The 21,424-nt window shown below is 37.7% G+C and overlaps 1 protein-coding gene across 2 annotated transcripts in view; it reads right to left on the bottom strand.

The window, feature by feature from the left end:
* Window positions 1-707: 707 nt before the first annotated feature.
* TYRO3 (TYRO3 protein tyrosine kinase) overlaps window positions 708-21,424 on the bottom strand; it is a 68,807-nt gene continuing 48,090 nt past the window's right edge. For both annotated transcript variants that reach the window (XM_007436235.4, XM_015889458.3), the window contains exons 10-19: window positions 18,527-18,656; window positions 17,699-17,796; window positions 16,460-16,555; window positions 15,486-15,566; window positions 14,661-14,753; window positions 13,686-13,807; window positions 11,676-11,785; window positions 9,884-10,043; window positions 7,589-7,725; window positions 708-5,489 (exon numbers count right to left, since the gene is read on the bottom strand). In XM_007436235.4, coding sequence (XP_007436297.1) covers window positions 5,117-5,489; window positions 7,589-7,725; window positions 9,884-10,043; window positions 11,676-11,785; window positions 13,686-13,807; window positions 14,661-14,753; window positions 15,486-15,566; window positions 16,460-16,555; window positions 17,699-17,796; window positions 18,527-18,656 — 1,400 coding nt within the window. In that variant the 3' untranslated portion in view covers window positions 708-5,116. The remainder of the gene's footprint in view (window positions 5,490-7,588; window positions 7,726-9,883; window positions 10,044-11,675; window positions 11,786-13,685; window positions 13,808-14,660; window positions 14,754-15,485; window positions 15,567-16,459; window positions 16,556-17,698; window positions 17,797-18,526; window positions 18,657-21,424) is intronic.

Genomic DNA, 21,424 nt, shown 5'->3' with positions numbered 1-21,424 from the left:
CTTTTGTCACATTTGAGAAGTCCCATTATCAGGATCTTTCTAGGAAGAATGTTAGGGATCTCCTGCATACTGCCTATCCGTACTGTAGCATAGTACGCAAAAGTAACCATTGTGGTTTGAAAACCATGGTTTACACTTAGCACAGTTTGAATCCCAACGTATTACTAATGTATTAAGAGTAAGATCATATAATTCCATCTTTTGCTCCAATCTTGCCTACTCAGTCTTGCAAAAATAGGTGATCGTTTGATTCAATGCATTTATGTAATTATACCACTTATGCATCAATGTAATAAATTCTACTCTGAAGTCTTTTAAAAGGCAACCAAAGTAAAATGAATAAAATATGTGTTGAAGCTTCTGAATGTTGGTGTTGGAGAAGACTCCTGAGAATACCATGGACAGCTAAGAAAACAAATGTTTCATCAAACAAATCAACCCAGAGTTTTCACTTGAGGCACAAATTATCAGGCTTCAATTATCCTACTTTGGACACATTATGCAAAGACCTAGCTTTCTGGAGAAGGGTCTAATGCTGGAAGGAAAGAGAAGAAGAAGATGAACACTGGCTAGGTAGATGAATTCAATTACAGTGGCATTGGGTGCACTGTTGAAAGACCAGTTTGGGAGCAGTTCCTCCTGGAGAATATCTGTCTATGTGGATGTTAAGAGTAGACACTAACTTAATGGTGCATAATCAGTCAATCAATAGGACACCGTGCATATTTTATTTTTTTAAAAAAGCATAAAAACTAAATACATGCTTCAGAAAATTAGATTTTATATTTACATTTGCTCTTCTTGCCAAATGGCTGCCACAGGAACAACCTGCAAGCCCACAGGCATTTATTTGGGAGTAAATCCAATTGAATTCACTGAGACTTAATTCCAAATACACCTACAACAAAGCATTAACCAAGTGTTAAAAGGGTAGAGCTTTTCTGGATATGTTTCCCCCCACTCCATTCTATCACTAGTCTAATCATTCCCCAATTTCATTCCAACTCAATCATCAGGATTCTGTGCACATTTAAGTTTTTTTAACTTAACCAGTTAAACTCCCCCCCCCTCATCTCTTTAAATTTCAGGCATTCCCAAAGCCTAAAAATACCTGTTCATTGTGCGTGATTTTTTTTAGTCTGGTACTAAAAAATACATAATGGAAAAGCATTCAGATCTTAGTATGTAGTTATAATGGTGTCATACTGTTAGTCACAATGTCTTACATGACATATTATGGAAGAATAGATATGGTTGGGCAGTTTTAAAGAGTCTCCTGCGTTTTTTTTAAGCAAGTTTAATAGAAGTGAGGTGCAATGCCTAATGTCCACTTCACAGCCAACAGGACCTATGAGATCATGCTTAAATTTGGTTTAATTCAATCAAGTAAATACCCATAAAACTACTGCAGAACACTTATTTCTTATTGAGACTTAGATGCAAATATTATATTTGAAACTGGGCTTCATAGGATAATTATCTGATCCCGACACTTTCACTTCAAGCCAGAACATGAAGTATGGAACTCTTGGCATCACTGACAGGACTACTGTCATAATTATATTATTAGCATGCCACCTGTTTTACCATGCACCACATCAATGACTTGCTTTTGGTAACACTACATTATGATGATGTGAAGCTTTTGTTCCACTGTGGTATTAGATCAGAGAGAAAGGTCCCTGTAGTGAAGGAATGTGGCTGAATAAGGCATAGGAGCAATTAACTGCGCTCCCAAACACATACACACAGCTTTTGTTCAGGTATAGAAAGCTTTTGGACAACAACCATCCTTGTTATTGGCCTTTCTGGCCAGGACAGATTGCCTTTCCCTGCTTTTGTGTGAAAAAAAGAGACATCCATTTACTCACCACTGAATATGCAAACCAGACAGACAAGGAAATGAATATTATAATATAGTTCATAGTGGTTGTTAAGCCATCTGGTGGTAGAAGTTAAGAACATTTTTCCATAGGACAGATAGAAACTACAAGTAATAGGAAAAGGCCAAAATTCTGCTTCTGCTTTTTAATAAATTGTTTCTCTCCCAATTATCTTGCTGGGACCGTTTATACTATTGCCCAAATGTAGCATGAGTAACTAAGACCAGATCATGGTCTTATCTGTAGAGTCTCAGGTGGGTCCTATTTCTTAGTTATGCCAAAAGGTGATAGTGGAGCAGCCTTCTCCAACTTGTAACTCGTCATGCAATTTCTTCTATCAGCCCAACTCAATGCCCTGTGATGGAATTTAAAGTTCACATTATCTGGAGAGCTGGGGTAGGGAGAGTCTGTGTAAGGACTTGAGCAGAGATGGAATAGCATAGATGAATTATTTACTCTGTAAATTGCTACCACATGAGTAAGATCATTCCCCTCTTAACTCTTTAAGGTGCATCACACTTAAGCATCCTATTTTTGTGAACAAAAGAGGATAAAACCTAATAATTAAAAGGTAAACTAATGGGTAGAAAGAGCCTTGTCAATGTCCCTCATCAGGATTTCTTTGGTGATTGGAATTCCAGTAATTCTAGACTACTAATTCTACAAATGGGAAGAAGAAACATCTCTGGTGAACATTATAAAAAAGAAAGTATGACTAACAATACAAACATACTATCGGAGAGTGTTTTCTTACTATCTGTGGGGCTTGGTGTGCAGAAAATCTGTAAGAGGTTGCAACATGAAAACCAAACAATTAATTTTGGGTGAAAAAAAACCTCTTGTAGACTTAAAAAAAGAGCTGAGCATAAACCAACCTCTCTCAAGAAATCCAATCAGAATGAAAACTATACAACTCCAGTGATCAGAATTCTGTTTGGCTGCATATGGACTGCCAATGCATCAAGGAACCTAACAATCAGGATAAATTTCCTAAAAATTCAGACAGCTATAATAAGGTGTTAAGCCCTAAGCCAGGGTCCTAAACTTTTTGAATCAGTGAGCACATTTAGCATTTTAAAAGAATATTACAGGCATTCTCACCAAATGGCTGTTAAGGTATGTGAGGTTAGTCACAAAACATCTTTACTAGAAGGTAAATAAAACCCTAAGTTGCAGCCACTGATCATTTTAATTTCCCAAAATGCTGTAGGAGCCTATAAGAGTCCAGAGACATTGTTAGAAATTTGATGCTGTTGCTGTGTTTTGGAATATGATAGCTTCCCTGCCATTGTTGCAAATCAAACAGGTCAATCAATTCCTGTCGCAACCAACAGATCAACATTTGGTTGATCTGAAAAAAGTGGACCCTGCACATGCAGGAAAAATGGTAGGAAGGGAAAAAACGGTACGGTAGAGTTCTTAGCAGACGTTAATAAATGTATTGGTAGGCACATTGCTGCTCCTGGACATCACATTAGGGACCCAAGCCCTAAGGCTTATACTATATTTGAAAAAGCTAGCAAAACAAATTAATTTATTCATTGCCACCATCATTTGAAAGCACATTATACTTTCCTATTATGACTAATCATTCAAGTTGAACTGAAAAATCACAGATTAAAAATGTAACATTTTTTCTGGAATGTTGCTGAATTAGGCAGTTGTATCAGGAGTCAAAGACTGACTCGAAGGCACAAAAAAAAAAAAAAAAATCCAATGGAACTTAATTTTTACAGAATAGAGAAGAGGCTTTAAGAAGACCTTTAATTTGACAAGCCAGTGATTCTCAAGCTTTCCAACTGAAAACAGCTTTTTCTTTGTATTAAAAAAAAAAATCCCCCAAGTATTCTACTGATGTCAGTTGATCATTTATTTAGCTGTGGCTAATATTTATTAAAAAAAGAAAAGGTGGCAGAATAGATACATAAAATGAATCTGTCTTTTTAAAGAACTGCCTCCTTTTATTGTTATAGAGTGTGTGTGTCTCTGTGTGTGTTCACACATTCATAGAATTCTATGAAAAAATTCATAGAAATTTTTATATAGGGTAGAGTTGGTCAGCCTATAATCCATACGTACCCCCTAAGCACCTCATTTTGGTCTCTATTGTTCCCTCTCTGAGTAGCAGATAGGGCCAAATATTTGGATCCATTTGGGAAAACCATGGGATTAGGGGTTAATGAGCATAATGGGTGGCTAAACCTGAAACATATCAGAAAATTGGGTCATTTTTTTTTTTAGTTTGGGGGAAGTTTAGCTTCCCCAAATTCCCAAGGAATACATATGGAAAGTAAGGCTAAAATTTCAGCCACATCATTGTAGTAGCTAAACAGGAAACAGAAATGAAGCTGTATGCCAAAAAAGTATGCCCACAGACATAGAATTTTGCACAGTTTATACATGCCTATTCATCAGTAAATCCCATTGAATTTGTGAGATTACTCTCTGTGGGTCCAAGATTGTGGCCTTAATGCCAAATTATTGCATATACAGGTATATTTATTGGTTTTGCATTATTCCTATAAATTCTGACACTCCTCACACAAATTGGTCAGTTTTGCTGTAAAAGAAAAAAAAATCTGTATGATTTCAAATCTAAAGCAGAAAGAAGAAAAAGGGCAAGTATGTGCAAACCTGTGGGGAGGGGCGGGAATCAAAATGCTCTTGCTAAATCTCCTTATCTTTCCAGGAATGCTTTCATCTGCCAACTAAACGCCACTCTGAGAAAAGGCCCAATGTTTCTTCATGATAGAGAAGCAGCTGTACAGAACCCAGTTTGAGAACCACTGAGGTAGCTACTGCTAAATTAGGCTCTTTGTTTTCTCATGCTCTGAAAGACAGTATCAGTTGTTCAGAATATGTGGCACGTGCCTCTTCTCCCATACCTATTGGGGGGGAAACCTCTCCCCAAAATATGCAGAGTACCACTCTACATGACCCCAATTCTCAGAGAGAATACTGTGACCCAGTGGGCTGTCCAAAACTAGGGCCACTCCCATTGCATTTCATGGACGGGTTGCAGGGTTTCTCTCAGAAGGCCAGGAGGTGATTCTACCAAATTGAGATGTTAGCCCCGAAACAGCTGTCAGAAGCTACAGACACAGCTGACATTACACCAACTTCTGTTGGTTAAAAGCAGCTTCCAACTGTCTCTGTTCAGTGGTACCATATGATGATAAAGATACACACATCTTATCAGAGGGAAAGTAAAGTCTCACTCCTTTTTGTTTGGGCTAACATAGTTTTGCTCCCATCTCCAAATCGTAAAGGAGGCTCTGAGCCTCTCCATCAGATGCATCCTGGTGTCTTTCACTTTCTGCATCATTCCCAAGGCACAACGGGCTCATGATATAACGGTAGTCACTAGTCACAGCAGCAGTGGCTCCTGCAATGCTTGTTTCCCCATTCAAGGTTCCAAAAGGACAATTCATGGTGGCTTCGTTCCTGTAACCTTCCTGGAATCTCCCAACATTGACATAAAGAGGGTCCTGACTGTTTGAGAGCAACGACAGTCTCGCCAAAAGCATTTCAAGCTGCAGTTTCAGAGCTCCGAAGCTCGGGCGTAGCTTGGGTTCCGAATGCCAGCATCTGCACATGAGATCATAGCTGCAAGGCAAGTCAGAGAACAGAGCACTGAGACAAAATGAGAAGAGCCATCTGCATCCCCCTCCCCTTTAAAAATGGCTGCTGATAACGAGCTCCATCATTAAAGGCTGTAGGAATGATATGGAAGCGCTCAGCTGACCAGAGAAGGACCAAGTTATGGTGATGTTAGAGCAAGAAAATGAACGTGGCATTTCCACTTAAGCTAAATCACTGACTACATAATCTTTTAGTTGCATTGCGAAGCCACCAACTGAGGGAGGCTGCTTTGCTCTGTGTAATGAAAGAAATAGGCCCTGATTGAAAGCATCAAATGGGTTCTTACCAGGAAAAGTCCCTGGTTTTCTAACTTTTTTTGCTGAACAGCTGAACTTCATGTCAATTGTCACAGTTATTCTGAAACTCCCCTTGCAAGAGCAGTTGGCTAAGTGGACTGCAAATGGTGCTGATCTAACCTGGAGTAGTAGCTGTGGACTATGTTATTTGAACCCTAGCAGAGAAGGATACACCTTTCTGACTCGCGTTGAACCAGCCTTAGAAGCACAAATCATAATCCCACACCGTGAGATGGCAAGCAGAATTATTCTGCTTTTTGTGCTATTTATCCTGTTTCAGTATTTCACCCTTTCCCATACATGGAAAATGTCAAGAATTCCCATGCTGCAGAAGACATAAGATTTTTCTAACAAAACATTTTTTCTTATCAAGATTTTGACATGTTCTTTTCCACTGTGTCAATTTAAGAATTCTCAATCTTATAAGATGTTCTTAAATGGCATTATTTGTTGATGGATAATCTCAATTCAATTTGGAAAGGACTTTATTTCTAAATGCATGGGTGTTGTTCCCTCCCCCTCTCCAGAGATATTCTATAGAATTTGTATTATTATATTTTATAGATTTTGTATTATTATAATAATCATCATACTATACTTTTAAATTATCTTTAGACTGTTATTTTTACTCCAAACAACCCTGGGAAGAAAGCTATATAGATATATCCTTGAGGTCACCAGGAGTCAGTCTTAATTCAGGGGAGTCTTTACACTACAGAATAATACATGTGTATGTGTGCTGCACATGCATGTGCACACGTGCACTCATGGACACACACACACACTTCCACACACTTTCTCAGTGCTACCATTCCCTGAAGTGGTTAAGAACACTACTTTGGTATAATTATACTTTTTAATAATAGAAATATATATTCTGTCCACTGAATGATTTCTCATGATACTTAAACTGAATTTATATACGCATCTTCACTTACATCACATCATTGTTGAATTGTTGCTGTATTTAAATGGTCTGTCTGTGCACTTATTAAGCACAAATCTATGTGTTGGAAATGCTGTATACAAATAAATTAAATGTGACTGTGAAACAAAATCACATGTACTTTACTAAATTATGGCTGGAATTATTTATAGTGATGGCTATTAATAAATAATTATTAAAATAATGCAAGGTAGATAACCTGCAGCCATGTTGTAGTTTTCAAATCCTTATTTTTGATTCCTGGAATCCCCTTGAACCAAGATGGTGAATTTCATTGTAAATTTGGGAATATTGGTCATTTGGGAAATTCATTGCAATGTTGTATTAAGTCTTAGAATAGACTTAACCTGATTTAAAACTTCCAAAACTGGGAACTTCCAAAATTTCCCCTTCCAAACCTGGGAAGAAAGGAAAATTATGGCCCTATGCACATACTGTATGAGGAGGTAAGACTTCTTGACATTAAACACTGAATGTCTTTGACATACTGGAATTCATTCCCGATAAACATGGATTAGATATGCTGTAAACCCCACAGAGCATTTGCACAGTGGGACACTTCCATGTCTTTCTAGGTTATAAAATACTTGTCTAAAGTATTTTAGAAACATTTCCTTGAAGCATGCTGAACAGAATTTTGTTTACAAATTAAAAGTATGTGGATGCAATAATCACTTCTCTCCTACAGGCATAGTACATTGGGAGGTTTTCCTGTTCAAACAATATTGAAATGTACTTGAGCATTTGTCCAAAACATGACTGTTCTTTTGCATAATTTTTGCCAAGGCTTGGGTAAGAAAATGGGCTAATAAGCCACTCACATATCTTCTAGGCACTCTGGGGGCTGCTTTAATCTGTTTCCACTGATGAGGTAGTTGTAAATTTCTGCATTTTCAATGCCTGCATAAGGAGTTTGCCCTCGGGTCACAATTTCCCACATAGTCACACCAAACGCCCACTGAAATATAATTGAGAGAGGTGAGGAAGAGAGAGAAACAGGAAGAAAAAGAGTTAAATATATTTTCAACAGAAGAAACAAGCATTTTCAACAGTGTTTGGCTCCGGAGGATGTCTGGCAATGAGCAGTGATTTGTGTGAATGAGTTATTTTTCAGAACTCTTTAGCTTATATATATGGAACAACCAAAGAGGGGGCTTTTCTCTCCAGTACAAAAATGTATATCCTGCGTGGCGGTTTTACTAATATTGACCACCAGGAGGCAGTACATGGCAGTTTCATTCTATTTGAAACAGATCTTACTATGGGATTCACACAACTCAACCAGGAATTGAATTCATGGACTCTTGTACTTTAGGTGACCATGTACAATCCATTAGTTCTGAGAAACATCCAAGTCTTGATACTCATCACTGTTGCAGGAAAGGACATACAGAGTCTTCAAATTGGCGCATACAGTCCACCTTCCTTTTCATAACTCTCAGACAGAGAGGTATAGATGTTACATTACAGGTGGTCCTCGCTTAACGACCATTTGTTCAGTGACTGCTTGAAGTTACAATGGCACTGAATGAATGATAGTTATGACTGGTCCTCAAAGTTATGGCCGTTGCAGCACCCCCACGGTCACTTGCTCAAAACATGGCCAGGTGCATGTCAGTGGGAGGAAGAAGATGGCAATGGTCAGCTGGGGGAGGCAGCAGCAGAGTGAAGAATGGCCAAAAGGGCAGAGATGGGAGGGTGATAGGCAAGTGAGGGGAGTTGAAGTGGAGGCGAACACGGCAGGGCAGGGGAAGCATGAGTTCCTTGCCTAATGATCACAACCAGGACTACTGGAACTGCCGTCGCTAAGCAGTGCGGTCACGTGATGTTTTGCCTAACGACTGCTTCACTTGGCAATGGAAATTCCGGTCCCAATTAGGGACTTTAAGCAAGGACTACCTGTATGTCATGTTCTCTTTTTACAGTTTTTACATGACCTATATAGTATAATACATCATTGTATTTTATTGATTTTTTATTTTTTATCCATTCAATTGTGTCCGATTCTCGGAGACTGCCTGGACAAGTCCCTGCAGTTTTCTTGGCAAGGATTTTCAGAAATGGTTTGCCATTGCCTCCTTCCTAGGGTTGAAGGAGAGTGACTGGCCCAAGGTCACCCAGCCGGCTTCATGCCCAAGGGGGACTAGAACTCCCAGTCTCCCGGTTTCTAGCCAGATGCCTTAACCACTACACCAAACTGGTTCTCATTTTATATATAGCACAATATTTAAACAATCTGTAAATACAAACTTGGAATGGTGTAATAGGACATTATTATGTAATAAAGTAGAAGAACAAGCTTACGTAAAGAGAAGAGGGGGTAGAAAATCAGAAGTGATAAAACGTAAACAAGAAAAATCCTATGCAAAATGTTCCTGTTAGATTAAAACCTCAAGCTTCAAAAACATTCCATGGTCAAAAACCTGAAGGTTTGGTCTGTCTCCTCCATAGGTTTCTAAGTTACTGGAGCCAAGCGGCACATTGGGAATTTTAGAGCATGTATACAAGCACTTCCATAAAATGCTGTCTATTGGGCATAGATTTATCTACCATTTTATTTTCTAAATATGCCAATGGGGGTCAAAAATATAAAGAAATACATATTATTCTTGAGCCTCTTGCTCCCCAATGTATTTTAATTAAAAGTTCAATCACAATCACAAATGCCATGTTAAAGATCTAAAATCTATTCTACCGATAAAATCTTTGTGTTGACTGGAGAAGATCTAGGTCTCATTTCTGCCTACTGCCTGCTTCCTTTGAGGAAGTTGCAAATCAAGTTGCCATTATCTTTAGGAATTATCCCTGTGATTGATTGTTTTGCAGACAAATTGTTGCAGCTGCAGATGCATGGTCAAAAGTTAGCACATTCACTTTTCATGAACTTTTTCATGACGACAATGCAGAATAAATCTGGGCTGTGGTCTGATTTATTTGTACTCTGACCTGCATCAACACTTACAATATTGGTTTAGGGTGAGAAGATCATCTAAAAATAAACATGACTGCAATCACAGAATCTCTAGTCAGCAGAACAGAATAATATATTGCCTCACCTCACAGATAAATATGCAAACAGTGGAAAGAGACCAAAAAAAAAAAAAAACCCGACTTACCACATCACTGTGAGTTGTGTAGAGATTGTCTGCCAGGCTTTCCAATGCAAGCCACTTCACTGGCAGCTTTGAGGCACAGCCCTGACGGTAATAATCTCCACTATAGATTTTCTTTGAAAGCCCAAAGTCAGCAACACAGACATTCATGTTTTCATCCAACCTAACAGAGACCAAAAAAGAGGGGAAAAACAGATGTAGAAGAATGCAAGACAATCTGAGGAATACAGGAATAGGAGGTTTAGATTCTCTCCTTCACATTGGACCTCTTTCCTTGTGCCAATGCAGCTAACCTCTCAGGAGCAATTAAAGAGATGAAATATGCTCAGACTGCTGGTGAGCCAATGTTTTGAGTATTTGATGGCTGCTTACTAATCATGCTCATGAGCTGAAGTTCACAACTCTTACCCTCAATTAAGGCTGACTATGCTCTGAAGAGGGGAAAAACAGTGACCTCAGAATGAATGGGTAATTCACTTCATGTTGCTCTCCTCAAGAATTTATTTTATACATTTAATATAATTACTCCTCATGTATTGAATACTTTTTTCTATCACAAAAGCTGTGGCATTTTCTAGAGGGGCTCTGGGGCTGGATCCCTGCCTTCAGGGGGCTACATTGTATATTCCTCCTATACAGCCTCAAAGAATTCTGTTATTCAATATGCCTTTAATATATTATGTCAAGCATTTTGAATTGCAAATTGACTTTATTAGAAGAATATCAATTTACAAATGCAGTAAGAATATATATACAGTACATACTTCTCATTTATCTAGTTGGAGTGGCCATAAGGTCGTGGTATATTTGTGAGATTTTCCTTTCCACATATGTATATGTAACTAAGCTGTAGAAATGAAAGTAACTGTCTTATTTTTTAATCCCTCCTTTACCCAATGACTGGCTCAACTTGAAGGAAATACTAGATCAAAACATTCCTGCTGGTCACCCATGGGTTAAATGAAGAACAGAACAAAGCTGGGAGGAAGCAAGTATCTGTTAGCCCTTCAAGGTAGTCCAGACAGGAAGTGTAAGTACTAACAGTACCATTATTGTAAAGTTACGGTAACAGAATCTTGCACATCTGAAAGCACTTCTCCACTCCCTTGCCCTTACTTTTCAGAGAACGAGGGAGGGTCCTTTCAGAAATGCTTTCTTCACTCCCATTCCTTCTGTGGGCTGAAATATCTCTTGTCTGACCATTGCCCTGGCTGTGATTCTTCCTCCTGTCTCCCAAGGTTATTCTGATAGTCCATCACGGTATCTTAACTACTGAAAGCGTGGCACAGAATATCAGCTGGGTGGTGTTCCTAAGCTCAGTAAACCAGGAAATGCATTGTCACTGGATTTGTTCTTCTTTCAGCAACCAGGCTAAAATGAATAGCCTTAAAGAACATGGGTGACCTTGTTCCAAATTGTCTCCCTTTCATTTTATTCCTGCGTTCAATTCTAACAAGTAGAAAGGGAGAAAAGTGGAAATACAAGTTCCTTCCAATGGTACCAATTCATCAGTTATCATACCAAAGAGATTTTGAATGCCTAATAATTCTAATATTTTTACTTAAAGTATTAGAATCTAGAAGTCAAGGATTGATATGATGTAATTTGTTTTTATCACTCAGCACATCAAAGCTGGTAATATTTTAGAATAAGATTTCAAGTATTTTATTTTAATCTCAGCCCCAAACATTTCTTTCCCAAACAGGTACATTTAGGCTTTCCCGATCCATCACCTCTATATTTGTTTATCTTTTACAAATGCTTTAACTCTTCTATAGGAGTGTGGTGGACTTACATGCAGTTCCGAGCAGCTAGATCCCTATGTATAAAGTTTTTGGAGCTTAGGTATTCCATGCCACTAGCAATATGAATCATAAACTTTAAGAGAGTCTGAAGTGGCAAGCTCTGTAAAGAAGAAGTACAGTGGAAGGTAGATTATTAGGGAGAAAATACAGTGTTTTCAGCCATTATGAGTTCCAGAAACAATAAAACATAATTAGCATATTCAGTATGGCATTTAGAAAATCTTAAATCCCATCATGGAAACAACAATTTTGGTCTTTCACCAAGAGTATTTAAAAATAAATAAATAAACAGCATATGGAAAGCAGAGGCTCTCCCCATTGGTATTTTATAGGCCAAGTTACAACAAACTCCTTGCACATAAAAAGCAGGACATTAGGGAGAAGGAATGTCTTTTTACTTTGTGATTTATGTTTTCTCTACTGGGAATACTCATACATTCCTCTGTTCCTGGCAGAGCAAATAGTATAATTTAGGAAAACCTGCCCAACAACTTTCTTCATTTAAGTGATATCCATGATTTTCTCATAAAAAGAATTGCCACTCCAAGAATCAATTGGCTGTTAATGTACATATATAAATAAATGTGGTTTGGTTAAAAAACCCCTTTCCTGCTTTTTCTTTAAAATCCTCTCAGTAAATATCTTACAATATAACCTTACCCTTATAATTGTTCTAAGGGCCTGAATATTCAAATCTGAGCATAGCATATGTTCTAACCCTGCTGAGAAAAAACTTCAATAAAAACCCAAATAATACTACTGCAGCATTATCAGCCTGAATGCAAAGGCTTTGCAAAGGTCAATACTAGTAAGTAACATTTTTTCACATTGGGAAATCAAGAAGGAACTATTGACACTATCTTTTTTTTAGATTAGAACGTTCAGACTTCATATCTGCTGATTACATGAAGTATATCTTATTTGAATGTATGAGTACGATACTTTTGTGCATTGAGCACTGTAACATTAGTGTAGGCCTTGTAGCGTCCATGTCTTTTCCCCAAAACACATACATATATTAGCAAAGGGCATTTCCACTGCCATTGGCAACAAAATCATATTGATTGTGACCATTGAAATGCCCATTTAGCAACATTTTGGGGATGAAACCGAAATTTAGTGGCAGACAGCAGAAGGCTTCTAAAGCAGCCATGAGTTTCCACACCTGGTTTATATGTTCAAAGGCTGTCCACATTTTTCATTGTGCATAATTAAAAGCACAAGTAAAACTTGGATTACTACAACTTGCTTTACAAGGGGCTGCTCCTGAAGATTACCTGGAAGCTTCAACTAGTTCAGAATACGTCCTCTCAAGTAACAATGCAAGTGTTGAATTCCTCCCAAGTAACACCCTTACTTTGAGGGCTGCACTAATTTCCCATTTGCTTCCAGATGGAATTCAAGGTGCTAGTTGATATCTTTATAGCCCTACATGGCTCACAACTTGGTTATCTAAAATAGCACTTTCCTCCAGTGGCTTCTGTCTGCCCAGTATAATATGACCTAAGAGTAGGTTCACTCCAGGTTTCTTCTCTCAAGGATCATCATCTTCAGGGGCCATGAGTTCAGGCTTTCTTAAATGCAGCCCCCATTCCTTATCTCCATATTTTGGGTTAGCTTCCCCCTTAAACTCTCATGAGCTTCAAGAAAGCCATTAAAACTTGGATGTTTAAGAAAACCCCGAGAATGGAACTAATATAAGTTGCAAACCCCTTTATTGGTGTGTTTTGATGTTTGTTCATTGGTTGCTGAAATCTTTTGTAATTTCAGCTGTAATTATAAATGGCTATTTTGTTTTATTGTTTTTAATTTTAATTTTTACTGGAAGAGGGGACGGTAAGCTACTCAGAGTCCTTTCAATAGGAGCAGCATATACAGTAAGCAGCATTGCAAGCAAGCAGTTAAATAAATCAATAAATGATGAAAGTTTATACCGATGTAGCCAATACAATAGAAGATCAATTAATCTCTGAGTGTTGCCTTAAGAGACAAAAACTTACAAAGGGGTTTTCTCCAATCCTGGACATCAGTAGAAAAGAGTGAAGGTCTCCATGCTTCATGAAGGGCAGTACAACCATTGGGATTGGAAGACGACCTTTAGGCCGATTACGCAAGCTGACACCTGGTTTGAAAGAACAGAGACGTGCAATTAGCAAAAACTATTATCCCTGTAATAAATTATGATAAAAAATAGCATACCTCCCTCTTCACAAACTACTGAAAACGCTGCTACATTTTGAGAAGGCAGCATTTCTAAACTCTTGGTCTGATCCAGTCCATGTGTTAAAGTCAACTATTCTTATTTGCTTCACAAGGTTATGTCTCTTCTAAGCAGTATCAAAAAACTAGGCACTCTTCAAGGAACCTGACTCTATCTGGATCAAGCAGCATTCAAAAATGCCATATGGTAACTCCAAATTGGGGAATATTTTCTTATTTGAATTCAGGAACATTCCGTCTAAAGCAACAGGATGGTTTCTGCCTGGTTATATTTCTCACCTATTACAAATACTTGCTTTCAACTGTGCAGCCTATTTATAATATTGCCTCACTTTCTTATGCTCATTTTTGAGAACCAATATATGCTGGACAGATAAGAATGAGCAAATATGAATACTTTCAGGAAGAAGCATTTGAAATATAAGAATATCTAGATGCACTGAGAATGACTACATTTCCTATGTATTAGTGACTACTGTTCCTTCCTCTAATTTTATATTAGATGGCCCACTGAGAGGTCTCTGTTAATTGTTTGGCTTGGTTTTATCCTTGGTGACCATTGTTGGTTTTTTATTCTTTGCTAATATTGTTTTTTATTGTTTCAACATGCTATTAGCCATCCAGGGTCACATTTGTGAGATGAGCGCCCATATAAATAGATTTAATAAATAAATTTCCTTATACAAATAAATTGTGAAATATATGCTTTGGGACCCTCTAGTGCAAAAGTGAATAAAGAATGTGACAATGCCCACCTATTAATTTAGTAATATGTGGATGGTCGAACTCCTTCATGCAGGCAGCTTCTTTCAGGAACTCTTCTATGTCGTTGGAAGTGAAGATGTCAGCTAAAATAAAGGGAAGTATTACTGAGATTTCTTTTAAACTCAGTGGGGGCAACATTCAAGAAAAGGTGCAGAACGTAAAGGTACAAAGAACAGATGAGATTCTACAGGAAGAGCTTAAATAGTAGTAAAACAGATGAAAGAAATAAGAATTCAAGACAGGCACAGTGCAGTATGTTTAGTCCATAGTACTGGCCAATAAATGTAAGTAAAATAGATTAACAAATAGATTGGATATGAACAATGTTACTAATTATATTTTAATTTACCAGTCCTGATGTGCAGATAGTGGATCACATTTGCCAAACATTTAAGTCATGAAAAAAATGGAGTATAAATGAAACCATAGGGAATGGCATCATTACGCTATACTTACTGGTGCTTATGGGAATTAAAATCCAACACATCCAGATGGTGTCAGTACAGAGGCTGCTGGCTTTGATGCTATACTTTTGTTATGTTTATATCTCTATTTTTTATTGTTCTACTGAAGTTTTTATTTGTGCTTGCTGCCCAGAGTTGCCTTGGTGAGAAGGGTGGCCATATACATTGAAATAAACAAATACACACTCAAGGAATGTGTGGCAATTATAGGCAATATGAACAAAAACAAAAAAGGAAAATGAGAAGAGCGGTAAAGCACAGCCAACTATATTGTTTGGTGAGAATAAAAAGTCAGGAACAGGAAGTGACAGAAAGACATGGAGACAGTTCAAGTAATCTAGATTTACTCACCTTTTAGCATTTTCACTGCAACTTTCTGCAGAGAGCCATCAGGCATTTTCAGCTGACCTTCCCTGACGGATCCAAATTCCCCTAATAAATTACAAAAAAAAAAAAAAGGAATATGGTAATTGAAAAAGCACAATGCAGCTAAAGTTTGTTTTAAGATTATGAAGAGTAGAATGCTTAGGTTAAAAGCTATGAAGATGAAAACTACTAAATGAGACTTTCTTCCAGTCAAAAAACCAAATTCTTCCATGGGAATTTGGTTTGGAACATTTTCTGGGAAGGAATATAGAAAACATCGCATTTGTACTGAAAATACAAAAATATACAGAAAAATATACAGAGTTGGTGGAAACTTAAGGTAATAAATAGCCAACTTCTGCTGAAATCAATAGGACGTAAAATTGTTTAACTGTACAGTATTGTATATCTAGATATTAAACAGATGATACACAGAACGAAGGTTTGATAGGGTGCTTATAAGAAGCTACAGCAATAATCTTCCTAAAGCTCTCTTGATTCTCCCAAAATATTTCTGCTGCCATACCCCTTGTACTTTCCACATCCCTATCATCTTTCCTTCTCTTCATTTCCTACAGCTTTCACACATTTTGTAAATGTATTCTCCAGTTTCACTTTTATGCTATTCTTCTTGGTTTTTTCCTAAATGTCTCTCACGTTCTTTGTCATGGTGAGCTCCTCATATCCTCAGAAATGCTTCTAATAATCCCAGTGTACAGGTGTACCTGCATATTTAGCCCCAGATAATTCAAGCTGTCAATCTCAATGCTCTTCTGAAAGCACTGATGGAATGATCAATATTCCCAATCTAAAACTCCAGTTCCTAGCTACATTTAGTAGTAACTGTTGCAGTTTAGACCTCTGCCATTTGGTGTGCCTGAATCCTTGGAATTCAGAGTATTTATGTCCCACTTAAACAAAGTAAGTGCACTTTCTCTAGGCTTTGGTTGACTACTCACCTTTGCCTAGCATTCTTCCCAGAGTAAACTGTTGCTCCTGGATTAGGACATCTTTCAGTTTCGTCTTCAGTTCATCACTGATTCCTATACTGTCCACTGGATAAACAGAAAAGAACAAGGGCAACTTAACCAAGAATAAATCTAGCTTTAATCGCTATCTAGATTGATATATTTTTGGTCCAAGATACAATTAATGTTGAATAATTTAAAACAAGCTTCCCCTCACCTTGTACACTTAGATGTGTTAAATTACAATTCCCATAACCTTCGGCCAGCACAACTTTTGATGCCATGACTGGAAAATATGGGAATTATGGTTAGATGCACTGAAGGGCAGCAGGTTGAGGAAGACTGAGTGAGAATGTATGAAGAATGAGCAAGCCAAAACAAAGAATTTATTTTGGAAATAAATTCACTGAATAGTACTCCCTAGGAAATAATTCTCTTCTTTAGTCTTATAAAAGGTATAAAGCAACAAATATATAATAAAACTGCTTCTTTTCAGTGCTATAACATTTCAGAGTTTCAACTTATTTGAACTACTTCCCTTGAATAAAAGAAAATAAGAGTTTAAAATCCAGCCATTCCCAACCTGGTCATCTCCACTTAATAACTGGTAATTCTGGCAGTTGTAGTCTAGAGGAGTACAAGTGGGAAAAGACTGCTTTAAGCAATATCTATGAATCAACCCCAAAGACAGCAACTTATGGTTCAGTCTGAAGATGGCAAGCCATAGCTTTTATGATATAATCAAGCCCCAACAGTAGCATAATATTTGAACTTTGATTTGAGATATATAGTACAAAAGTGAATCACTGTTTACTGCTTCAAACTTCAGAGTTTGAGATTGCTCAAGTTTATGTGAAAATAAGGCCTTTATTGTCAATTGGATTTATACCCTAATAAATGTGCATAAGAAAATCATTTTACTCCTAAATAATTTGAATCAGGATTCAGCTAAAGCAGCAGCAGAATGAAAACACTTCCTTGATGGCACTCTAATCCAGCACTGTAGGACCTCCCCCCTGTAGAAGTCAATGGAACATGGATAGGTGCACCAATTTTGCATATGGCAGAGTATTATTTAGTCTTTCACTTTGGGAAATGAGTATGGTATATACGTATCATCATCATAGCAGTACTATTAGAAGATGGATTGATGGAGGTAGAGAACAACATTTTAGCTAAGAGAATGGAAATACACTTGCTGAGGGAAAGAGTCATATATATTTTACCTACATGTTACTTCAATAAGCTGCGGGACCTCTCGGTTGAACGATCGCACTGCTCTGAAATGGACTACAGGATCGCCTCCAACCACACTGCCAAAGGCTTGACTAAAAGGGGGGGAAAAGCAAAGAAAATCTCATGAAATATGCATAGAGTGCCACAGAACCTAAGCTGACTTATGTACTTAATACAGACAACAACTAAGAACCTCTTTATCTTGGTAACTATTTCTTTTTTCTGAGGTAGTGCAAAATATCAGAAGACCCAGGAAAACTCTTCCATACTTCCAAAAGGTCTCAGAAACAAAGAAGGTTGCAGCTACAGTAAGGGTGGGACAGTGATATTGCTCTAGGGTTTGAACTACTGCTTCTTCTTGGCTATGCCACTCTTGTGGCTCCCTCTCTCCCAACCATCTCAGTGGCAAGGTGTTATATAGTTACTGCCCTAGGGAAGTCTTGAAGCCAGTTCTGCAGGTTGTGATCTGAAGTGTAGCTTCTTGCCCGGATCAGTCTTTCCATTCCACAAGCCAGATATGCTGGGATTGCGAGCCCCAGAATTCTCAGTCAGGAGGACAAAGGTATTTTAAAGGTATTAAATATTTTCCACACACACATCTCTGTGTGTGTGAGAGAGGGAGAAAGAGAGAGGGGGAATGAAAGAGAATACAAAGCAAACAAAATGAAAAAGAAATGCTTTACATGGCTAAAGGCTATGCTGGCTAAGAATTCTGGGAGTGGTAATTCCAACACATCCAGGGAGCACCATTTTGAGGATTTCTGCACAAAGAGATGCTGAGATTACAATGGGGATGATAAACAACAAAAAGAAGACTTGTACCCAAATCGAGTTTCTTTTCTTCTTTTCCGTAGAAGGATTAGGGCCAAGGCAACTGCTGTAACCAGTGCAGTCAGAATTCCTAAAACCACAGGAACCCAGGATGTTCCATAAAGAGGCTGCCTTTGCCCCCCTGTATAGAAAATAAAATCTTTGTGAAAAAGCAAAAGATCATGTTTAAAATATAGACCCATGAAAGAGCTTTAGCTCTAAAAGGAGGTTCACTAGCCATGTTCTAAATAACTCTAAAATGATGTACCAGCAAGAGCCAAAGCTGCTGTTCTGCAAGATTTGATGTGGTACATCTCCTCTGGGCTAGCCATTCATTAGAACAGAAGGCTGAACATGCTACGCCTTTGGTTTGATCAATCTTGCTAATTTTGTTTTTAGGAGAAGGCTCATTTTCAAAGGTGCAGCAGGAACATGATGCTGAGTTTATCCTAGAGTTATGTTCACTAGGATTGCAAATAAACACAAGCGTAGGTTACAGCAGCACTAGCATAACATAATGAAATACTGGTTGTACATCAGACAGCTTAAGAGTACTGAACCCTTTCCAGTCATAGGATATGGCTAATATTAACTTAAGAGTCCCCTAATGACAGACTATCAGGGAATATAATCCCTAAAAATAAGTTGTTCAGATAGCAAGACACATAGTATGGGGCTACCTCATTCTATCTTCATGTTAAAAGGAATAGGAGCATATGAGAAATTTTAGCAATATGCCATAATATTCAACAATAGAGAGAACATCAAAATAGGAATGGAATACTGCCAACGTTAAGTTTTGCAGAACCTTTATAGAAACTCGACCTTAGGATTCTTGCAACATACTTGCTACCCAACATGAACTTCCTGAACTTGTAGAGTGCAAAATGGAGAGATAAAAAGGTTGGTGGGAAGTCCTCAGCCCTTCTCCATCCTGGCTACAGAAGCTCCAGTTCCAATCAGGCCACTGTGGGCTTTTATAAACCTTAACACCCGGGAACTCTTGGTCAGCCAATCACTGAGGTGATCAAGATGCTCCCCAAAATGAACATTCACACCAAAGTGGTGCTGGATGTGGTTTGTCTGGTGTCTGGTAGCAAACTGATATGTAAAGAGAGATATCCACAGTTAATACTGGGCTGGAATTAGCATGTTGTGCAGACCCACTACATAAGTTGGAAAAATTGTCTTATGTATATAAGATGTGGATGTAAGTGTGCAGCCAAATGGACACAGCAATTATGTGGTTAAACAAAAGAAGTTGATCTGGGCAAAATGAAAAGTATTCTTGCCCATGAATGACTCTGACAACCATCTTGACAAGGCAAGTATCTATTTCCTCTCTATGTATATTTCACAACGTGACTTCCATTGTGTATGACTTCTCCCAGCCCTTTTTACTCTTAACGTAAAGTTTTATTTGTCTGCATTTACACAGACATGCTGCTTCTTCCATTAAAACAGCACTTATATAGCAACTATTTAACATACAATCAAATCCAGCAAGAAACTTCGCAAGCTTTTAGAAATGATGGTTAATGATCCCCATGACAAATTTCCTCCAATAAACTCTGTTAGAGAGAACTGTCTTTGCCAACTGTCTGTTAATATGTGCTTGTGCCAGCATTTTTGTTGATTCCAAAACTGTAGGAAATTTTTAGAGGGTTTCTCTACCTTCCGCTTCATCTGCATGAATGAAACATGTTTTACTTGTGGCACACAGGACATACTGTTCTGTGGAAATTTTGGAATCCTATAATATTGCAAATTTTGAAACATCAGGAATAAAGAATGAAAAACACATACAATGAAATCCACATATTTTTGGCCAATGTATAAGTATCCTAAATTAGGATTGTGGAGAAAGATTTGTAATGCTTGTTCATTATCAATCCATATTGGTAATATGCAATCAATTATCTGTGATGCAATTGTCCAACTAGCTTTTCTGATGCCTTATAATATGTGTCACTATACCTCTCAGATAGCCTAATGCTATCAGATGCTTAATGCTATTCCTAACCATATTCAGCCTCATTCTCCTATAACTGCACACCATTTTCATAAGAGATATTTGTATGCTTATTTCAATATTATCCAACAACATGTTGCTATCATAATAGTTCATATTATAATTATTCTTGTACTTTCACTCCAGTCTTCATCCTAGTAACCCATATCATGCACATCTAAATCTTAAAAAAATTACATGCTTTGAAATAATGTACCCAGCTGTGTTTCCATATAAAACATTTTAGCAAACTTTATATATTATCCCATGTTGTGTTGCAATCTATTTTTCCTATTGATTCTCTGTACATTTGATCTTCTGTTCTTTAAACTTTTCCAATATCCATCTCAGCTATTATGCTTGAAAGCTAGAGGTGATTAATGTAACACCTGCACTTAATCCCTGGCACTTCCCACTCCCTTTTTTAAGTCATGTGCATCATACAGTATCTTAAATTGTGTACATTTAAGTCTGTGAGAAAAGAACAATCAGCATTTGAAAGATTGGCCATACCCAAAATGCAACATATTTAATTTGTTCTTGATAGGCATGTGCTCTAACATAGAAAATAATTTTCCATTAACATATCCTAGGGTAAAACATAAGTACAACCTGCACTGTGCTGCTTCTCCCAGCCTTTCAGACCCATAATTTAAATCAGAGGAAAAAGTGGTAATTCCTAGTATCACATGAGTAACTGAGGGCAGGAAATGAGGACCACATTTAGCGTTCTCTTTGCCATCCCATTGGAGGTGTTGTTATGCAGATTCAAAGCACTGCATTGTATGTATCCTTATCTTCACTCCATGTTCTGGGTAGCTGTTTGAGGAAGAGCCTGGAGACTATTAGCTTTCTACAGCTAATATGTACTCACGCTTATAGGATGCACCTGCAAATGC

Source organism: Python bivittatus, unplaced genomic scaffold (genome assembly GCF_059951505.1).
Source record: "Python bivittatus isolate LINGU-HERP-01145 unplaced genomic scaffold, Pbiv_v1 ctg000480_np1212, whole genome shotgun sequence".
In the NCBI taxonomy this organism is placed as follows: domain Eukaryota; kingdom Metazoa; phylum Chordata; class Lepidosauria; order Squamata; family Pythonidae; genus Python; species Python bivittatus.
Note: the sequence above shows the minus strand (reverse complement) of the source record. Positions and strands in the feature narration are given on the sequence as shown.